This window comes from Schistocerca cancellata, chromosome 2 (genome assembly GCF_023864275.1).
Source record: "Schistocerca cancellata isolate TAMUIC-IGC-003103 chromosome 2, iqSchCanc2.1, whole genome shotgun sequence".
In the NCBI taxonomy this organism is placed as follows: Eukaryota; Metazoa; Arthropoda; class Insecta; order Orthoptera; family Acrididae; genus Schistocerca; species Schistocerca cancellata.
The window spans coordinates 871,640,319-871,663,914 of NC_064627.1; the positions used below are offsets into that span (position 1 = coordinate 871,640,319).

Sequence of the window (23,596 nt, forward strand, 5' to 3'; positions counted from 1 at the left end):
TCCTTCCCCTTCAACCCTTCTGTCTGAAGAGGGAGTCAATGGCTTCAAAAGCTTGCCCATGATGTGTGTGTTCTGCTGCCACTTGGCGTGTGCATTTTTCTATCTATCTAATTAAATAATTTTGTCAATAATTGATTGTTTTTGTTTTTATATCAACAAAAATATATGTAATATGCACAATCCAATATGAACCAAATATCAGTCTTTACTGATGTCTGGTGTGACCTTCTGCCCCATCTTCAGTAATGGTTCCATGCGAGGGTAACATTGTAACATTTTAGCTGCTTTGTGGTTTTCCACAATCATGATCTCAAGAATCATGAACAAAATGATCTTGTCAAGCTATCAAATCCTGTTTCAGTTCCCTTAATGCACTTCCATTCATTTGAGCCAGCAGTGCATCCCGTCGAGGGCTCCCTTCCTCTCACACCCACAATATCTAGGGAAGGAGGTGACTTTGTTCTGGGAGTCAGGACTTGCAGGAATTCATGAAAACAAATTGACAGAGGAGACAATTAGGTTTGCACAGTACCTACAGTGGCACAAGCAATTATCTCATTGTGAGGCACAGTGCCTTATTTCATGGGAGGATCAGTGGCTGAAAGTTAGGGTTATGAAACTGTGATTGATGAGGTCATCAGTCCTGCCATGTGAAAGCTCCTCCCAACCACAGAGGCAAAAATAAGTGCTGTTGACTAATTTCAAAATACATTTATTCCTCCTTAAGCAACAGTATCTATAAAATGCTAGTGGCATAAAACAACATGTATACATCACATATTTCAAGGGTTCACCAAGTTTACTAGCAAGAGGTAGATCAATTTCACTGGAGAAGTGTCCTGTATTTTGACCTCTCTCAAGCACCCATAAAAATTCTATTCATCTTTCAGTTTTTACACAGTGCCTTGGAAAGGGACAAGCTAGTTCTAAAACACCAGCGCTTCTCGTTGTGAAGTTATTTTAAGGTTTTATTCTTTCTTTACACCTCTCATTGTTTAACAACAAAAATAATCGATTTTTGGAAATATAACGTAATTGAATATGTAAAAAATCTACTCAAGTGGTGGCAGGAGAACACAATATAAAAGTTATTATAGTTTGCAAGCTTTCAGAGCCAGTGGCTCCTCCTGGCACAAGGGTTGAAGGGGAGGAAAAAGGGGTGAAGGAAAAGGGCTGGTGATATTTAGGAAAATGGGTGGAGTTTGGAAAAGTTTCCCGGAACGTTGGGTCAGTGGAGACTCACCCGATGGAATGTGAAGGGAAGACTGATTGTCAGTGAGAAATCTCATATGTGCAGTCCCCAACAGTCAGCCTTTCCTTCACATCCCATCTGGTTAGGAGACGACCTGTGTTCCTGGGTGACTTTTCTGTACTCTACCTGTTTTCCTAAATCTCACCAGTTCTTTTCCTTCACCCCTCTTCCTTACCCTTCAACCCATCTACCAGAAGAGGGAGCCACTGGCTCTGAAAGCTTGCAAACTGTAATACCTTTATATGTGTGTTCTCCTGCCAATGCTTGGTGAGTAGATTCTTTATCTGTCCAGTTACATTATAATCCTTGTTTAACAGTTTCATTAAATTATTACTCTATTGAGTGACTTGACTCATTTTATTTTATTATGAATAACTATTTATTTAGCTCATATTTTATGAGCACACCTCACTTTGTCTTTCTTCAAAGATTTGATGGACTTATCTTTTCATTTCTGCTGTACTTCTTATCTTTCCTTCACTCACTTTCTTTATTCTTCAGTTTCCAATAACATGTATTACTTATTTCTTTCCATTCTTGTAAACTATGCAGCAATCGGTGCATTTGATAGTTATGGTCACCGTAGATACCTCGGAACACAATGAATAAGATATTAAGTAAAAGAAATTGGGAAGACAGCACTTTGGGAAGTGAAAAGTAGGAAAATGAAACTACTGGTTAAATATGTCTGGCACAATGATAAGATACTACTTGCACTAACCAGAAATGATCGTTTTGATCATAGTTTTCCAAACACAGTGACATTTTGGCAGAAAAAATGAGAAATTTCTTCATATACAAATGTACATTTCTCTGCTGCTGGCCATGTCTATGATTTTTCAGTAATGTTTCAGAGATTAATCCACTAGTTTGTAATCTGTTTCAAACAACTGGAAAATCATTGTTTATATTTATTTAAAAAATGAAGTCATGTCTACATTAGAGTACATGCCTTCATTGATGATCTATAACAGAATTATTCCATGTATTTCTTCTTATTATGTAAGTCAAGTTTTAAGAAACATAAACTGAAAAGTAACTGTTAAGTACTTTTTCAGGAAGCAATGCATGCACACTAATAGCTCTCCTGGTAGCTCATCAGTGTTACAAAGATAACATAAATATTTCACCAGGTGAACAGCGCCTGAGCTCTCACATTATTACTGCTCTGGCAGAAAGCATAATGGAAGGTAAAGCAAACAAACAGCATCTATGTAATTAGCTTATAATTCAAATGAGATATTCCTAAAATAAATTGATGAAAGTATACATGAATTATAGTAAGAAAAAAGAATTATTTTATTGACTGCAAGATTTATATGAAATTCCCACAGGATACATTGCATCTCTTGTTTGAAGAAGTGCCTTTGAAATTGTGAAGGTTCATGTGTGCATGGTGGTGTACCAGCGTATTTCTGCATTGTGGTAAGATGGCATTTCAAGAACATCTTCCTTTGTTTATGGATTGGTTGAGTTGGTACAGACCATTGTAATGTAGTTCAAATATGATCCTTCATACTGACAAAGGCATTTCTTCCATCATTAGAGGCCATATGACTCACAAGAATTGCAAATATGCCTTACCTGTGCAGTATTATGGAAGGATGGCTGATCCCATGTTCAGTGCCAACACACTGGGGTTGAACCGGTACTACTTGGTGGTGTCCACTATGCCTTGGAGATCCTACATTGTCACATATGGATAGGGAATGACAGCATGTCATTATGGAAATGTTACTATATTGGGTCAAAATTACCATCTGAGCACTGAAACCATACATTTCTGAACACAAGTTTATTGAATAGTATTTATTCCAGCCCCCCCCCCCCCCCAGTTGTTTACACTGTTCAGAGATACCATGTAGTTTTAGTATAAAGAAGTAGAAGGTCACATATCCTCACATGAAATGATTGTAAAATACTTTAAAATGTTTAAACTCGACTCCAAAATAGCATACTTACATGACTGGTATGCCATTCACTGAATATCACTGAACATCAAAACCTTAGTTTTGATGTTGCTTGAAAATATCTACACTGGTAAAACCTTCTTTCTTGTATTTCACCATCAACATAACAATATTTATGTTACAGTTGCTAACACAACTAGGTAGGAGAACCTCTGTAATATACAGTAGTTCTCATTTTTTCACAGTTTCGAAAAAAGTTAAAATGAAAACATGTTGTAGTCTTCAGTACAAAGATGGGTATGATGCAGCTCTCCTGTGAAGGCTTCTCATCTCTGCATAACTACTGCAACCTACATCCATTTGAATCTGCTTAGGGTGTTTCAAGCTTTGGTCTCACCCTGCAATTTTTACTCACCAATTTTCCTGCCATTATCAAACTGGCAATCCCACGATGCCTTATGGTGTGTCCTTTTGATCAGTCCCTTCTCTTAGTTAAGTTGTGCCATAAATCCCCCCCCCCCCCCCACTCCCCCAAGTTCAACCCAGTACCTTCTCATTAGTTACTCCATGTACACATCTGATCTTCAGCATTCTTCCAGATTCAGAGTCTTTATTGGTCATTCAGCATTATTACATGCAATAGACTTCGTCAGTTCACTTAACTTATTAATTTTACAAAATAAATTTTTACATATTTAAGTTGATATTGGGCATTTCTAAAAATTCTTCTAATGAATGAATGGATTAGTTAACAAGAAGTTATGTACATTTTCTTTAAGTAATTTGTCAGGCTAGATTGACACATTCTTAGACAACTTTTTATATATTTTAATTGCCATATACTTATGACTATTGTTAGTTTTAGCTAATCTATTTTAGATTAGATTAGTACTTGTTCCATAGATCATGAATATGACACTTCGTAATGATGTGGAACGTGTCAGGTTAATAAAAGGTGTCTATACAAGATATAACATTACACAGAATATTACATGACACTTAATTTTTTTTCTTTTTTTTGGTGGGGGGGTGGGGAAATTGCCCACTTACTACACCCAAAAATTCATCTAATGAGTAGAAGGAGTTGCCATTCAGAAATTCTTTTAATTTCCTTTTAAATGCTATATGGTTATCTGTCAGACTTTTGATGCTATTAGGTAAGTGACCAAAGACTTTTGTGATGAGTTACCCCAGAATATGATGCCATACGAGAGCAGAGAATGAAAAAAGGCGTGGTAAGCTAATTTACTGAGATGTATATCACCAAAATTTGCAATGACCCTAATAGTATAAGTAGCCGAACTCAAACATTTCAGCAGATCTTCAGCGCGTTTTTCCAGTTCAACCCCTCATCAATGCAAACACCTAGAAATAATGAATATTCTACATTAACTACAGATTTCTGATCAAAGTCTATATTTATTAATGGTGTCATTCCATTTACTGTGTGGAACTGTGTATACTGCGTTTTGTCAAAGTTTAATGAGAGCCCATTTTCAGAGAACCAGTTAATGATTTTGTGAAAAACATTGTTTACAATTGCATCAGTTAATTCTTGTCTGTTGGATGTGATAGCTATACTTGTATCATCGGCAAAAAGTACCAGCTTTGCATCTTCATGAATACAGAATGGCAAGTCATTAATATATATTAAGAACAGCAGAGGACCCAAGACCAAACCTTGTGGCACCCACTTCTTGATTGTTCCTCAGTTTGAGAAATCACCTGTTTTTGCATATTATGTGAACTGCTTATTTCAACTTTCTGCACTCTTCCAGTTAGGTATGATTTAAACCATTTGAGTGCTGTCCCATTAATACCACAGTACTTGAGCTTATCTAGAGGTATTCCATGATTTACACAATCAAAAGCCTTTGAGAGATCACAAAAAATCCCAATGGGTGACTTCTAGTTACTCAGAGCATTTAATATTTAATTAGTGAAAGTATATATAGCATTTTCCTTTGATAAACCTTTCTGGAAACCAAACTGACATTTTGTTAAAACTTTATTTTTACAAAGGTGTGAAGCTACTGTACAATACATTACTTTTTCAAGAATTTTTGGATAAGACAGTCAGAAGAGAGATTGGGTGGTAGTTGTTGACATCAGTTGTATCCCCTTTTTTATGCAGTGGTTTAACAATGGCATACTTCAGTCTATTTGGGAAAATATCCTGCTTCGGAGAGCTATTATGTATGTGGCTAAGAATCCCACTTATCTCTTGGGAACAAGCTTTAATTATCTTGCTGGAAATGCCATCAATTCTATTTGAGCTTTTATTCTTGAGAGAGCTTATTATCTTCCTAATTTCAGAAGGAGAGGTGGGTGGAATTTCAATTGTATCAAATTGTGTGGGTAAGGCCTCTTCCATTAACTGCCTTGCTTCTTCTAATGAACATTTAGATCCTGTTTCCTCTACAACATTTAAAAAATGATTATTCAAAATGTTTTCGACTTCCAGCTTGTTGTTTGTCAAGTTTCCATTTGCTTTGATGGTAATGTCGTCATCCTGTACTCTTGGTTGCCCTGTCTCCCTTGTAATAATATTCCAAATTGTTTTGATTTTGTTATCAGAGGTATTAATCTGACATGATGCACATGCTTCTGGGGTTTTTAATAACCTTTCTTAATGTAGCACAGTAGTTTTTATAACATTTGGCTGTTTCTGGGTCATTACTCTTTCTTGTTGTTAGATACAGTTCCCTTTTGTGGTTACAAGATATTTTTATTCTTTTAGTAAGCAAAGGTTTTTTGCATGGTTTCTTATTAGATTTAACTACTTTCTTGGGGAAACAGTTTTAAAATTATCTTACAAGTGTATCATGAAATAAGTTATATTTTAAATTAGCATGGGGTTCCTTGTACACCCCATCTAAGTCTAACTGCTGAAGATTTTCCCTGAAATTTCTAATTGTTGAGTCATTCATTGAATGCACAACTTTGGAGGGTAGTTTTGAATTACAGAATGGAGCTATTTCATGTACTGTAACTAGCTGAGCACCATGATCAGAAAGGCCATTCTCAACAGGACAAGAATTTATGTTTTTAAACTTATCTTGGTCTATAAAAGTGTTATCTATCAATGTGCTGCTGTACTTTACTACCCGAGTAGGAAAATCAATGACAAATGTCAAATTGAAAGAACCGAGCAAGACTTCCAGGTCATTCTTCCTATTACACTCTTTCAGTGAATCAACATTGAAGTCCCCACAAATAATAATAGTTTGCTTTCCCCTATCTGACAGATAGCACAACAAGGCATCCAAGTTTTGCAGGAATAAATGAAAGTTTCCTGAAGGGGACCTATATACTGTTACAATTATAAAAGAGCCCTCCTTCAGTTTAAGTTGACAGGCACATGCTTCTATATGTTGCTCGAAACAAAACTGTTTTGTATCTAAGTTTTTTATACAGTAATAACTTTTGACATGTATAGCAACTCCTCCTCTCACCTTATTCCCTCTACTCATATGTGCAGCTAGTTTATAACCACTGGTATTTACGTTTTCCTTATCAGACACAATGTGATGCTCAGACAGGCATATTATATCTATTACATTATCAGATTCAATGTCATCTAAACAAACCAGGAGATCATCTACTTTATTCTTCAATCCCAGAATATTTTGGTGAAAAATGGTAACATCATTTTTTACTTTACTTTTGTGAGAATCTACTTTTTTCTTTAATCCACCAATATTTTGGTTAAATATGGTAACATTATTATTTACTTTAATGTTGTGAGAATCTTGTTAGTTTTGGACCTCTTTAGCACCTGCCTGCCTGAACTTCTCACTGGACACTGATATTAGTCTAAAAAAGAGGTACATACATGAGTACTAGTGTCCCCCCTTATGGATTTCGCTAACAACCCTGCCAGTTTACCCTTCCCTTTCCTACTGAGGCGTAGGCCATGCCTTGTGAAATCCCCCCTATCAATAGTCTCAACAGGAACCAATCCAATGTCTGACAGAATGGCCACCCTACACAACTGATCCAACTCCATATTTACCCTCGTGACAGAGTGGTTCAACTGGGGCTGATCATGCCACACGAAAGCAGGCACCAGCCCAACATTGGTATGGGTCATTGCCGAGGCTATTTTCACCAGGTCACACTCAATACTGTAGCCCTGATCCCTATCAATACTTTTTCCCACTCCACCCACTGCCAGTTTACCCTTCCCTTTCCTACTGAGGTGTAGGCCATGCCTTGTGAAATCCCCCCTATCAATAGTCTCAACAGGAACCAATCCAATGTCTGACAGCATGGCCACCCTACGCAACTGGTCCAACTCCATATTTACCCTTGTGACAGAGCGGTTCAACTGGGGCTGATCATGCCACACGAAAGCAGGCACCAGCCCAACATTGGTATGGGTCATTGCCAAGGCTATTTTCACCAGGTCACACTCAATACTGTAGCTCTGATCCCTATCAATACTCTTTCCCACTCCACCCACTGTCATCACATGATCCTGCTTTGAGAAACCCTTGCACAAGGAACCTATATCCTCTACCACCTGGCTAAGACATACACTTGGCTTGAAAAAGTTTGTGACCTGGTACCTGTCACCTAATTTTTCCAAAATCTGGCCCACACCTCTTCCATGGCTGCTACCTAGCAACAGAACTTTCCTCTTACTTTCTACTTTTTTTGAAACAGTTGGTTTCATAGTGAGACACTGTTGCATCTTAACTACATCTACTTCCACTGGAGCCTCTTCCTTACTTAACTGTGGTAGCAAGGCAGATCTATTGTTTGTGCCAATTGGGAAACTGTCAGACACTGTTATTTTTCTGTGGCCCCTGTTCCCATCTACCACTTCCCACTGCTGTTTATCTTTCTCCCCCCTTAACCTCTTCAGTTCCTCCCTCGCTCCATCTAAATCAGCCTGGAGGGCTCTAATTTTCTCCTCCTGTTCAGCTATAATCCTATCTCTTGAGAAAACCCTGCAAAAGAATGGAAGAGTCTCGTTTGCTTCCCCAATTCCCATGCCACTACAAATTTCCCAATGAAACCACCTGTCACAACAGCTGCACAAAACCCCTGAACTAACTTTCCTACTACAGCTCACACACTTAGTATCCATGGTAGTTTGGAAATTAGTTAAGAGATTTACTAAGTGATGATGATAATATATTAAATAAAGATGTAAAAGGACACTAAATATGTTTTGGAAACTAATGTGTAAGTAAACTATTAGCAAATGCACTTAAATTTGTGGCAACAGCAGAACTTAAATTTGTGGCAACAGCAGATAAGTACAGGTTCTTGTATAGTAGTCATGCCTTTGATTTAAGTTAGGTAGTTCAGCAAGTATGTGGTTAACGCTGTCAAGAATCTATAAATTAATAACTGTAAAAATTCTATATTTAATGAATAATGGTTTACAATGAGTCCTATTATCTACCTTAACCATTACTCTGATTGCTTTCTTCTGGATCACCATAATTTCATTTATTTTTCTGCTGTTTCCCCAGAGTATTAAGCCATACCCTAAAACAGATTGAAAAAAGGCAAAGTACACTGTCCTTACATACTCAAATGTCACACAACACATCAGCCTCTTCAACAAATATATAACTCTTGACAACCTAACCACTATGTGATCAACATGAGTGTTCCATGTTAGATGTTGCCAAGTATGATACCTAAAAACTTTGCATTTTGATTTTGTATTTTTGTAGTCTTTGATAGACCAAACCACATATTCTGGGTCTTTTCCTCATTTAATAGTAGACCATTTGCATAAAACCATGATGTTCCATTTTCTTTTGCCAATTTCATACCACTTACAAAGTTATCAAATACATGGTTTACAGATAGAAAAGTTGTATCATCTGCATACATATACATCTTTACATCTATATTTCCTTGTAAGTCATTTATGTGTACAAGGAAGAGAAGTGGTCCCAATTTAGATCCCTGTGGCACTCCGCATTGAACCTTGAGTGTATTTGACAAATTACTTCCTGAACTCACCACCTGTTCCTTTTATTGAGGTATGATTTGATGAGTTTTAAACTTTAATCACATATTCTATAGTACTCAAGTTTAGAGAGAGTGAAAGTGAGTGGTCAACACAGTCAAAGGCTTTGCTCGGATTACATAAGGTTACCTGTGTGTGAGCATGGTCCTCGAATGCTGCTAAAATGTCTTTGACTAAGAGCTCTATGGCATGTATAGCTGACTTCCTTCTCTGTAACTAAACTGTGATGCGCTTAACATATCATTTAGTTCTAGGTACTCATACATCTGCTGATATAGTATGCCTTCAAAGACTTTTCCTAGTACTGGAATTAGTGAAATTGGTCTGTAATTTGCAGGATCTGATTTGATATCCTTCTTAAAGATTGGAGTCACCTTGGATAGTTTTAGACAATCAGGAAAAACCCCTTCTATGATACACAGGTTTATAGAATATGTTAATGGTGCTGCAATGTAATGTATGATTTCTTTCAATTGATTTGTCTGACATATTAAAAATATCTGTACTGTATGAATTTTTTATTTCTTTGACTATTTTAAGAACTTCATGTAGGCGTACATCTTTAAAGTGTTTCAATGATGATCTGCCCCTATTATGATTTAGGTTTGCACCCTTAAGATAATCTATCTATGTTACATTGGGTTTACTGATCAACTTTTTGATACTATCAGCACAGCTTACAAAATATTTGTTGAATGTATCTGCTGATATTGGGACTGTCTTGTCAAAGTTTCTGACTTCACCTTTAACAATACTTATTACTGACCAGGCTGTTTTGCATTGGGTTTTACTATTTTTATGAGATTTGTGCTGTACCTATGTTTTTCCAATTGTAACTCTTTCTTATGCAGTTTCTTAGTGGTTTTTTCGAGATCCTTAATTTCATTAGAATTGTTTACTATGCCAAGGCGCTTCAAAGCAGTAGCTTATTTTTTAGATTCTCCAGTTCTTTGGTGTGCCACAATTTACCATTTCTTGTTTTATTATATTTCTTTTGAATAAGATGGGCTTTTAAAGTACCTATTAAGTAATTGTGGAATGTTTCATAAACTGTTTGGGCACTGAAATCACAGTTTTGAAATAATTTGTCCCAGTTAGTTATGCTCAGCTGGTGTGTCAGTTTACTGAGATTGTGTTTTGTTAATATTAAGGTATTGGATTTTGTTAACTTTTGTGAAGCCTTGCTCTCATCCCCTTTTATAAAATGTCTCAACTCTACTGTTAACATAAGAGTTGTCTGAGGAAACAAATTCCTTTACCTTGGTGGAGTACATACACTCCTGGAAATTGAAATAAGAACACCGTGAATTCATTGTCCCAGGAAGGGGAAACTTTATTGACACATTCCTGGGGTCAGATACATCACATGATCACACTGACAGAACCACAGGCACATAGACACAGGCAACAGAGCATGCACAATGTCGGCACTAGTACAGTGTATATCCACCTTTCGCAGCAATGCAGGCTGCTATTCTCCCATGGAGACGATCGTAGAGATGCTGGATGTAGTCCTGTGGAACGGCTTGCCATGCCATTGCCACCTGGCGCCTCAGTTGGACCAGCGTTCATGCTGGACGTGCAGACCGCGTGAGACGACGCTTCATCCAGTCCCAAACATGCTCAATGGGGGACAGATCCGGAGATCTTGCTGGCCAGGGTAGTTGACTTACACCTTCTAGAGCACGTTGGGTGGCACGGGATACATGCGGATGTGCATTGTCCTGTTGGAACAGCAAGTTCCCTTGCCGGTCTAGGAATGGTAGAATGATGGGTTCGATGACGGTTTGGATGTACCGTGCACTATTCAGTGTCCCCTCGACGATCACCAGTGGTGTACGGCCAGTGTAGGAGATCGCTCCCCACACCATGATGCCGGGTGTTGGCCCTGTGTGCCTCGGTCGTATGCAGTCCTGATTGTGGCGCTCACCTGCACGGCGCCAAACACGCATACGACCATCATTGGCACCAAGGCAGAAGCGACTCTCATCGCTGAAGACGACACGTCTCCATTCGTCCCTCCATTCACGCCTGTCGCGACACCACTGGAGGCGGGCTGCACGATGTTGGGGCGTGAGCGGAAGATGGCCTAACGGTGTGCGGGACCGTAGCCCAGCTTCATGGAGACGGTTGCGAATGGTCCTCGCCGATACCCCAGGAGCAACAGTGTCCCTAATTTGCTGGAAAGTGGCGGTGCGGTCCCCTACGGCACTGCGTAGGATCCTACGGTCTTGGCGTGCATCCGTGCGTCGCTGCGGTCCAGTCCCAGGTCGACGGGCACGTGCACCTTCCGCCGACCACTGGCGACAACATCGATTTACTGTGGAGACCTCACGCCCCACATGTTGAGCAATTCGGCGGTACGTCCACCCGGCCTCCTGCATGCCCACTATACGCCCTCGCTCAAAGTCCGTCAACTGCACATACGGTTCACGTCCACACTGTCGCGGCATGCTACCAGTGTTAAAGACTGCGATGGAGCTCCGTATGCCACGGCAAACTGGCTGACACTGACGGCGGCGGTGCACAAATGCTGCGCAGCTAGCACCATTTGACGGCCAACACCGCGGTTCCTGGTGTGTCCGCTGTGCCGTGCGTGTGATCATTGCTTGTACAGCCCTCTCGCAGTGTCCGGAGCAAGTATGGTGGGTCTGACACACCGGTCTCAATGTGTTATTTTTTCCATTTCCAGGAGTGTATCATGAGCACAGTTGACAAAAGCATTATCCAAGAATGCTTTTAGTCTTGTTGGTTCGGAATTTACATGGTGGAAGTTGAGCTGCCTTAGCATATTCAGTAGCTTATTTACACTGGGTTTGTTACATGTTACATCAAAGCTTAAATTAAAGTCTCCCCCAGTTACAGTTACATATTGTTTCCACTTCATTATGTAGCAGAGTACACTGTCTAAATTACCTAAAAAGTTTTATCATCTGAATCAGGGGAATGGTAGATACATACAAGTTTAATTATGTCACATATGATCCCAGTAATTTCAAAGTGTTTCTCTACACATGCCCAACTAGGATCTAGTGCTCTACACTCTATTTAATTTGAAACATAGATAACAGTACCACCATTACGGTACTGAGATTTGCAAAAACTGTTTCCATGTTTATAACCCTCTGGTACGTAGTATTGTATTTGTTCTTGTTTAAGCCAATGTTCAGATAGACATAAGAAAGAATTCTTATACTGTGGCAATGACTCCTCCAGAATTTTAACTTTACTTTCAAGACCCTGAATGTTTAAAAATAAGATGTTGCTGTGACTTATCTGTGAGTTATCAGGCTGGTTTCCCACATTTTTATTTTCTTCTTGGCTTGAAACCATAAAAAATTGTCACTGAAAGACACCGATGTGTTTTTCCTTTGGCTCCTCCTTAAGCATTGCTGTGTTGCTGCTCCAGTTGTTGTTGGTTCTGCTACTGCTGCTGCACTACATTTCAAAATCTTCTGTTCTCTTCAGTCAAACTCATTTGCCACTTTTAGTGTCTCATTTGCAAAACCAATTCCTCCAGTATCACCTGATTTAATACTAAATCTCATTATCCTCATTTTATCTTTATTGATGTTCACCCTATAACCCTTTTCAAGACACTGTCCATTCTGTTCAGGTCCTATTCCAAGTCCTTTGTTGTTTCTGGCATAATTACAATGTCACCAGCAAACCACAAAGTTTTCGTTTCTTTTCCATGAACATTAATCTTTTTTCCAAATTTCTCCTTGGTTATCCTTAATGCTTGTTCAAGGTACAGGTTGAATAACATAGGGGATAGGTTACAAACCTGCCTCACTCGCTTCTCAAATACTGATTCCCTTTCATGTTTTTCAACTCTTATAAATGCAGTCTGGTTTCTGTAGAAGTTGCAAATAACCTACCACTCCTTTTGTTTTATCCCTGCTACACCCAAAATTTTGAAGAGTTTACTCCAATCATCATTGTCGAAAGCTTTCTCTAAATCTCCAAATGCTATAAACATATGTTTGTCTATCCTTAACCTATCTTCTAAGATATGTTATAAGGTCAGTATTGCCTTGTGTGTTCCTGTATTTCTCTGGAACTCAAACTGGCCTTGCCCGAGGTTGGTTTCTTCCAATTTTTGTTTCCTCTGTAAATACAATATGTGATGAAAAGTATCAGAACACATGGCTGAAAATGACTTACATCTACATCTACATCCATACCCCACAAGCCACCTGACGGTGTGTGGCGGAGGGTACCCAGAGTACTCTATCGGTTCCCCCTTCTATTTCAATCTCGTATTGTTCGTGGAAAGAAAGATTGTCGGTATGCTTCTGTGTGGGCTCTAATCTCTCTGATTTTATCCTCATGGTCTCTTCGTGAGATATACGTAGGAGGGAGCAATATATTCCTTGACTCGTCGGTGAAGGTATGTTCTCGAAACTTTAACAAAAGCCCGTACCGAGCTACTGAGCGTCTCTCCTGCAGAGTCTTCCACTGGGGTTTACCTATCGTTTCCTTAATGCTTTCACAATTACTAAATGATCCTGTAACGAAGCGTGCTGCTCTCCGTTGGATCTCCTCTATCTCTTCTGTCAACCCTATCTGGTACGGATCCCACACTGCTGAGCAGTATTCAAGCAGTGGGCGAACAAGTGTACTGTAACCTACTTCCTTTGTTTTCGGATTGAATTTCCTTAGGATTCTTCCAATGAATCTCAGTCTGGCATCTGCTTTACCAACGATCAACTTTATATGATCATTCCATTTTAAATCACTCCTAATGCGTACTCCCAGATAATTTATGGAATTAACTGCTTTCAGTTGCTGACCAGCTATTTTGTAGCTAAATGATAAGGGATCTATCTTTCTATGTATTCACAGCACATTACACTTATCTACATTGAGATTCAATTGCCATTCCCTGCACCATGCGTCAATTCGCTGCAGATCCCCATCAATTCGCTGCAGATCCTCCTGCATTTCAGTACAATTTTCCATTGTTACAACCTCTCAATACACCACAGCATCATCTGCAAAAAGCCTCAGTGAACTTCCGATGTCATCCACAAGGTCATTTATGTATATTGTGAATAGCAACGGTCATATGACACTCCCCTGCGGCACACCTGAAATCACTCTTACTTCGGAAGACTTCTCTCCATTGAGAATGACATGCTGTGTTCTGTTACCTAGGAACTCTTCAATCCAATCACACAATTGGTCTGACATGCTCTTACTTTGTTCATTAAATGACTGTGGGGAACTGTATCGAACACCTTGCGGAAGTCATGAAACATGGCATCTACCTGTGAACCCGTGTCTATGGCCCTCTGAGCCTTGTGGACGAATAGCGCGAGCTGGGTTTCACACGACAAGTTTGTGGTGCCCTCCATCAGTAATGCTGGAGTTCAATATGGTGTTGGTCCAACCTTAGCCTTGATGACAGCTTCCACTCTCACAGGCATATGTTCAATTAGGTACTGGAAGGTTCCTTGGAGAATGGCAGCCCATTCTTCACAGAGTACTGCACTGAGGAGAGGAACCAATGTCAGTCGGTGAGGCCTGGCACAAAGTCGGCATTCCCAAACATCCCAAAGGTGTTCTATAGGATTCAGGTCAGGACCTTGTGAAGGCCAGTCCATGACAGGGATGTTATTGTCATGTAATCACTCCACCACAGGCCGTGCACTATGAACAGGTGCTCGATCATGTTGAAAGATGCAATCGCCACTCCCAAATTGCTCTTCAGTAGTGGGAAGCCAGAAGGTGCTTAAAACATCAATGTAGGCCTGTGCTGTGATAGTGCCATGCAAAACAACAAGGGGTGTAAGTCCCCTCCTTGGAAAACACCACCGCCTCCGAATTTTACTGTTGGCACTAGATGTGCTGGCAGATGAAGTTCACCAGGCATTCGTGATACCCACACCCTGCCATCAGATCACCACATTGTGTACCATGATTTGTCACTCCACACAATGTTTTTCCACTGTTCAAGTGTCGAATGTTTATGCTCCTTACACCAAGCGAAACGTCATTTGGTATTTACTGGCATTATGTGTGGCTTATGAGCAGCCAGTGCTCAGTCATGAAATCCTAGTTTTCTCACCTCTCATCTAACTATCATAGTACTTGCAGTAGATCCTGATGCAGTTTGGAATTCCTGTGTGATGGTCTGTATAGATGTCTGCTTATTACACATTATGACCCTCTTCAACTGTTGGCGGTCTCTGTCAATCAACAGACGAGGTCAGCCTGTATGCTTTTGTACTGTACATGTTCCTTCATGTTTCCACTTCACTATCACATCAGAAACAGTGCACCTATGGATGTTTAGGAATGTGGAAATCTTGCTTACAGACATATGACTCAACTGATACCCAATCACTTGACCACCTTCAAAGTCTGTGAGTTCTGTGGAGCACTCTATTCTGCTCTCTCATGATGTCTAATGACAACTGAGGTCGCTGATATGGAGTACCTGACAGTAGGCGGCAGAACAATGCACCCAATATGAAAAACGTATGTTTTTGGGGGTGTCCAGATACTTCTGATTACATAGTGTAACTCATGTCAGTATTTTGCAACCATGGCTTATGAAACTGATAATTTGGTTATATTGAAAGTTCTCAGCACCTACATTCTTTGGAACTGGAATTATTGCACTTTTCTTGAGGTCTGCAGGTGTTCTACCTGTCTCATGTATCTTGCACATGAGATGGAATAGTTCTGCCATAGCTGGCTCTCCCACAGATTTCAGTTTTCTCTATTCCAGGTGCTTTATTACAACTTAGATCTTTCAGTGCTCTGGCAAAATTCTTGTCACAATGTTGTATCTTCCATCTCATCATCTGCTTCCTCTTCCCTTTCCATAGTACTGTCTTCAAGTTCATTTCCCTTATATAATGCTTCCATACATACCTTCCGCCTTTCAGCTTATCCTACTTCTATTAGTAATGACTTGTCGTCTGAACCTTTGGTATTCGTACAGCTGTATTCATACATTTCTTCTCCCTTCTCCAAAGCTCTAATTAATTTTGCTGTAGGTGACATCTATGTTCCCACTGGTTATGCATGCTTCTACAGCCTTGCATTTGTCTTCTAACCAATCTTGCTTATCCATTTTGCACTTTTTGTCAGTCTATTTTTTTATACATCTTTATTCCCTTTCATCTGCTTCATTTGCTGAATTTTCACATAGTCTCCTTCCATCAGTTAAATTCAATATCTCATGTGTTATTCAAGATTTTCTACTACGCTTGCCTCTTTACTTATTTGATCCTCTGCTGCTTCCCCTATTTCATCTCAAACATACCCATTCATCTTGTGTTTTATTCCTTTCCCCCATTTCAGTCAGTTGCTGCCTATTACATCCTATGAAACTCTCAATAACCTCTAGATGGCTAAATTTATTGGACACATCTCCTTAATGTCCTCCAGTTTTAATTTGCATTGTCAGACAGCTCCATAAATATGCCTGCCCATATTGAGCATGCCAATCACCATAGAACCTTCACTTCAACAACTGTCACCCATTCCAAGTTAAAAAGTCTCTTTTTTACAATCCCACCACCCATGGGTGCCACATATGCAGTGGAAAGCAGGAGTTGTTGAACTACACTTATCATCTTATCAGAGCCTTTACTGACAGATAATATACTGTGCAGCTCAACCATAAACAAATCTCCTATGCCATCTGCTCCTCTGGCACCAGTAAATCTGTTAATGAGCTACTGACTAGCACTCCCTTGATCACTCAGTATCACTCTGGCATTGATAAGCTCAACCATGTCCTCTACTAGTGCTCTGACTGTCTCTTGTCATGCCCTGAGATGAGGGATATTCTACCAGAATCATACCCACATCATCCAAAAATATTGCTCTGCCATCCATACAACCCACAGAATATTCTTTTACATCTCTATTCCAATCCTACTCCCAACCCTGAAGCCTATGGGTCATTTCCCTGTGGTTGGCCCAGGTGCAAGACCTGTCCTAAGCAGCCACTCACTACCTCCTACCACAGTACAGTTACAGAACTGTGTGTGTAAGCAAGCAACCACATCATACAGCAGCTATGCTGCAATTACTATACAGCATTTTATGTGGGTATGACAAGTAAGTAACTGTTGACTCGCATGAATGGCCTCGCCAATCTGTGGCAAACCACAAACTCAATCATCCACTTGCCAAACATGCTGTGCACCATGGTGCAAATGACTTCAATGGCTGCTTCATTATGCAGGCCACTTGGACATGCTCTTCCAGCACAAACTTCTCTGAACTATGCAGATGGGAAATGTTTCTCCAGCATATCTTGAATTCACAACTTATCCCTGGCCTAAACATCTGATAATTGTTCCCACTGCCTATCTTATCTTTTGCTTTCTCTCTTTATCCACCCCATGTCTTCTGCATCCAAATCAAACACCGTCTTCTCCCAAGACTCATCCTGTCCTCCCCCCCCCCCCCCCCCCCCCCCCCACCACCACCACCACCAAGCGAGGTGGCGCAGTGGTTAGACACTGGACTCGCGTTCGGGAGGACGACGGTTCAATCCCGCGTCCGTCCATCCTGATTTAGGTTTTCCGTGATTTCCCTAAATCACTCCAGGCAAATGCTGGGATGGTTCCTCTGAAAGGGCACGGCCGACTTCCTTCCCCATCCTTCCCTAATCTGATGAGACCGATGACCATGCTGTCTGGTCTCCTTCCCCAAAACAACCAACCAACCAACCATCCTCCCCCCCCCTCCCCCATACACACACACCTGGGCATTCTCTCTTTCTTTTATGCCTCTGCCTCCTCTCTTCCCTCCCTTTCTCCCTCCAAATCTACCTTCCTCTCCTCCTCCAAATATCCTACCTATGTCTCTATTTGCTCTACCCTCTGTACTCATTTCACCCTGTTGTGCAGCCACAGAGTCATCTCTCCAAAGACCTGCCTCTTTCCCACTACACCCTCTTTGTGTCCTTTCTTACCATCTCCCCACCTCCACCAGCTCAGGCAACTGCTTCCAAAAATCAGTCTTGCTGTAACCATGGGAGTGTGTGTTTGGGTGATTGTGTGGTTGTATATGTGAATGTGTGTACTTTTGCTAGAAAAAGAGCAAGAGCTTGAAAGCTAGCATCATTGCTGTTTGCTGTTAAGTGTTTCTGTGCTCCATGCTTTGATCTGCTGTATATGAATAGTTGCCTTTCCCTTATTTTACATAATGATGACATAATCTAAAAGAATTTGCATATCTTCCTTCCATTTCATTCTTATTTCTAATCTCATTATCAGAATGGTTATAATTATACAGTCTGCTTACAGTGGCATATGTGCATTTGATTATGATAATCATAGTCATATACTCATAATTTTAAGTTTGCTCATCCTAAATATGTTTTTCATCTCTAAAATTTCTTTTCTGGCTAAAACCTTTTGTAAGCTAATTTCCCTATTAGATTTCACAGTTATTTTGACATGTAAGTGAAGGTCTATAATATTGAACTTAAATATGAAAACCCAATGTCTGGATGTACACCCAACAGACAGCATTATTTTCCTCCCCTACTTCTGGTTCACATCTTACTATCATTATACAGTGTGAAGAAAAAAATGCTGCACTTGGAGGTTGGCAAGTGATACCTCATACACATTCAAGACAAAAGTTTGTCTAGCAAAATCAGATCGGGTGCATTCTGAAAATACATGTATGAAAAAGAGGAGCTGGCAACATTGTCACATTGTGCAGTGCATCAAAATATACAGAGGAACATGTATTACCCCACACTACATACTAGCCATTGTAGTTCACTGTGTAGACTGCTGGGACATGAAACCCAAATCCACTATGGAGCTATCATTCAAATCCTTGTCAGGATCCTTTTTAATTTTTTAGGTGTCTGTTTCCTAGTTCTCACTGTTAATAATCAGTATAGCATTTTGTCACATGACAGTAGCCTATCATATGACGCTGGGATCCATTAAACTGTATGTACATGCCTACTAACCACATAGTGCCCAATCATAATTGGATCTGTCAAGTTCATGTCAAGCAGCTTCCCGATGAAATACAAAAATGATGAATATATCGATATGCCTTCGGTGCTGGGTGCGTCCAATAACCAAGCTGCTGCTACTGTTCATGTGTATACTGCACAGTACCATCTAAGGCACCATTCCAATAAGAATGTCTTTGTCTCCTGGAGCAACGTCTTCACAAGTAATGGACAGAGGTCATCCAAGGACTAGACATGCTCCACAAACAGAGATGCGATCCTTGAAACCATTCACCAGTCACCTCAGCAAAGTACCAGTGATAATGCAGCCAGTTTCATATATCTCAGTGTCGCACAATGAAGAATTGCATCCATATCATTACACATTAACTCATCACCAGCGACCAGAAGACCACATTCAGTGAGTACAATTTTGTGAATGGCTTTTGCACCAAATGGAAATAATGAAGATTTCCATGAATATGGCTTTCAGGCACACTTTGGCATAAACCAGTGGGCTGGAATCATGGGAGGAGCACCTTCGGCTCCTTACCTGTTGCCGGACTTGTTGAATGTGTCCCTGTATCATATGTTTCTTTGCAATACTTTGCCTGATGCTAATAGCATTCCACTTGGTGTCTGGTGACAGCTATGATTTCAGCATGGTGCACTGATGGAATGAATGTGCATAACTATTTAAATGAAACAAACAATGGAATATCTAGGCTGCAATGTAACAATATATGATAAATATAGCTGCTACACACTATATAGTGGAGATGCTGAGTTGCAGAAAGGCACAACAAAATTACTGTCAGAAAGTTCTGGCTCTAGCTGCCAGAGACTGTGGTCAAGTGTGTGTTAGTTGCATTTGCATTAGTGTGTGCATGTGTGTATGTTGTCTACTTTTGACAAAGGCCTTGGCCAAAAGCTAACTTTCCAACAGTCTTTTTGTTGTGCCTTTTTGTAACTTAGCATCTCCTCTAGATGGTGAGTAGTAACTATCCTTTTCATATATTGTAACTCTTTAAATGAAGTATTTCCAGGGAAGGGGATTGGACAGAGGTCCAAAATCCTGGCCTCCATGCTCCCAGACTTTAATCCACAGATTTTTGTTTGTGGGTACACTTAAAGTAACAAGTTTTTGGTAATCCTCCCATGGATGTACACAAACTAATGGCTTGCATGCATGTCAGTTTGGCAATGGTGGATGAAGTTATGCTGCATGGGGTCCAGAAAAGTATGGTCCAACGACAGGGGAAGTTTTTGCAGATGCTAAGTGGTCACTTTGAACATCTTCTCTAAAGTGATGTTGCTCATACATGTATTTACTGTTTCTGTGAAGATAAGCCTGGATGTCAGATGTACAGAACAGGATTATTGTGCGTAGCATAATGTGGAATCTAGTGTAGCCTGCCTATTGTGTTTTTTGTACCTCACTGGATACAGACCAATATTACTTTATCCATTGTTATTTTCTGCTGGCTTTATGTCATGGACAAAACAAAGTGTTTACATCTCTAAGAAGTTCATGTATTGCCTTAATGTTTAAAAAGAAGTTGAAGGAGATATCAAGGTGGTAAGGTAATGACCACGGTTCTCTCTTCTAATCATCAATACTTTTATTACACGATAAATGCACAGGTCGAAGCCTAGGCGGGAACTGAGGTCCCAGAAGTATACAAAACAAAGATCAACTCGAAGACATAATACACACATAAATGTTCTGGCCTATCGATCCATGGATCAATGCCACATAGCCCCCCACCCACCCTGCAGTATGGAGTATGTACCCGAAGGTGGGGGGGGGGGGGGCCCTTGGTGAGAGTTTAAGTGGGTTACAGTGAGTTCCTCCACGTCTAACGGCACGGGCCGTGTGGGAGGAGGGCATGGAGCAAATCCTGGAATGCTGATGCTGAAGTCTTGAAGCGACGTCGGCGGTCATAGTTGTTGGCCAGTGCAGGAGCACTGTTGTGGAAGGGTGTCGTCGGCAGGGAACCTAATGATCACCTTTCCACTTGGCCTAATGTAAGCATGTAGGTTGCCAAATGTAGCACTTCGAGAGATTTTGGAATGCTTCACTACATGTTGTGACACACCACCTAACAAGTTACACAAATCATTACACACGAGCAGCACTAATGTGGTATCACTACTAACGATGACAGATAAACCACAAATGTCATTAGGATGAACGTGGGTAGAGAGCTCATAAGTGGCACCTGCTAACGGAGAGGTATGCTGAGCCGGTGAGGTGGGAAAACCGTAGCACAGTGAGGGCGGTGTGCTGCGAGTAGAGGGGTGAGTGTCAGACGGTGAGGTCTGAGTGGGCATGGCCGGAACCTCCGGGCTGCACCAGTTAGAAGAGCGGCGCGGTGTGCTGTCACACGAAGATGGAACTGTTATGTTAGAGCCCTGGGAGCTGGGGCCTCTGCTATGGGAGCTGGGAGTCAGAAAACCTTGGAATGAGTGTGGGCTCGTTGATAGGGCCAGTGTAGGCGTGAGTTTACTCGAATCATGAGCAGAGGAAGAAGGCCGAGGGTGGCCAGAGAGCATGGTCTCTTCAACAGTGGGTGAGGTAGGGGAAAACTTGATGTGAGCAGGTTTAACCCTGTTGAGGGAGACAGTAGTTACTGAGCCCTTAATTACGATGTCCATTGTGTTACTGGTTCGTCTGACAACTCTGTATGGGCCCGTGTAAGGGAGCTGTAATGGGGATTTTACAGTGTCGTCACGAAGGAACACAAATTTGCAAGTGTCGAGCACCTTGGGAACATATGTGTGCGGCGGAGTGTGGCTGGAAGGGGGTGGGGGTTGAAGCTTGTTACAGTGTAACCTCACCCGTTCTACCAAGGACAGCAGTTTGGACGGTATGGCGACTGGAGTAGGCATAACCAGTTTGCCTGGCAGTGTAAGGGACTGGCCATAGACGTACTTGGCCACTGAGCCTTCAAGGTCTTCCTTGAAAGTGGTCCACAAACCGAGTAAGACAAATGGCAGGGCTTCCGTCCAAAGGAGGCCATGGCAATGTAGGGCCGTCTTAAGCATCCTATGCCAACGTTCCACGAGGCCATTGTTTTGGGGGTGGTATGCTGTTGAATGAATTTTCTTGATGTCGCACAGCCTACATAGTTCAGAAAACAAGGCAGACTCAAATTGACGGCCTTGGTCAGTCACCAAGTAAACAGGGCAGCCAAAGCATAAAATCCAAGTGTCTATGAAGGATTGTGCCACTGATTCGGATGTAATATTGGGTAGCGGGGCAGCTTCCACCCAATGAGAGGTTCTGTCTATAATAGATAGCACATATCTGTAACCCTTGGAGGGAGTGAGGGGGCCCATCAAGTCGATGTGAACGGGCTGGAAGCAACCGGGAGAAGCGGTGAAGCTGCCTAGTGGGGGCGATGTGTGCCGCGAAACTTTATTTTGTTGGCACGGAATGCAGGCACGGGCTTGGCAGTCGCAATGCATGTTGCACCAGACGAAGCGCTCTGAAATAAGTCTGGTAGAGGCTCTCACACCTGGATGAGCTAGGTTGTGTAATTTATTGAATACTTGTCTCTTTAGAGGTTTGGGTATGAAGGGATGCAGTGTACCAGTTGATTTGTCACACCAAAACTTGCCTATGACACCGGGAAAATGTAATGTGTTGCAAATACATAGAAAGAAGGCTCCTTTATTGTATGATTATATGATAATGGAACAAAGACTGGTAGCAGTTACTTCTCTAAAATATCTGGGAGTATGCATGCGGAACTATTTGAAGTGGAATGATCATATAAAATTAATTTTTGGTCAGGCGGGTGCCAGGTTGAGATTCACTGGGAGAGTCCTTAGAAAATGTAGTCCATCAACAAAGGAGGTGGCTTACAAAACACTCGTTCGACCTATACTTGAGTATTGCTCATCAGTGTAGGATTCGTACCAGATCGGGTTGAAAGAGGAGATAGAGAAGATCCAAACAAGAGCGGTGCGTTTTGTCACAGGGTTATTTGGTAAGCATGATACCATTATGGAGATGTTTAGCAAACTCAAGTGGCAGACTCTGCAAGAGAGGCGCTCTGCATCGCGGTGTAGCTTGCTGTCCAGGTTTCGAGAGGGTGTGTTTCTGGATGAGGTATTGAATATATTGCTTCCCCCTACGTATACCTTCCGAGGAGATCACGAATGTAAAATTAGAGAGATTTGAGCATGCACGGAGGCTTTCCAGCAGTCGTTCTTCCCGCGAACCATACGCGACTGGAACAGGAAAGGGAGGTAATGACAGTGGCATGTAAAGTGCCCTCTGCCACACACCGTTGGGTGGCTTTCAGAGTATAAATGTAGATGTAGATGTAGAAAGGTGGATCACACAGGTTTGAGTGACGAGCTGTGATCGGAAATAAGGTCCATAGTGTCCGTATCGGCAGACTGCAGCTGAGGCAAGTTAGAGAGGTCTATCAGAGTTGTGAGAGCACCGACATGAGACAAAAAACCTGCGACCACATTAT

General features: G+C 41.1%; 1 protein-coding gene across 4 annotated transcripts in view; it reads left to right on the forward strand.

The window, feature by feature from the left end:
- LOC126162825 (uncharacterized) overlaps nucleotides 1–23,596 on the forward strand; it is a 132,861-nt gene that overhangs the window by 92,413 nt on the left and 16,852 nt on the right. For 3 of the 4 annotated variants that reach the window (XM_049919582.1, XM_049919584.1, XM_049919581.1), the window contains exon 3: nucleotides 2,311–2,442. The exons of the other annotated variant lie outside the window; for it this stretch is intronic. In XM_049919582.1, the coding sequence (XP_049775539.1) occupies nucleotides 2,311–2,442 (132 nt within the window). The remainder of the gene's footprint in view (nucleotides 1–2,310; nucleotides 2,443–23,596) is intronic. 4 annotated transcript variants of the gene reach the window in all.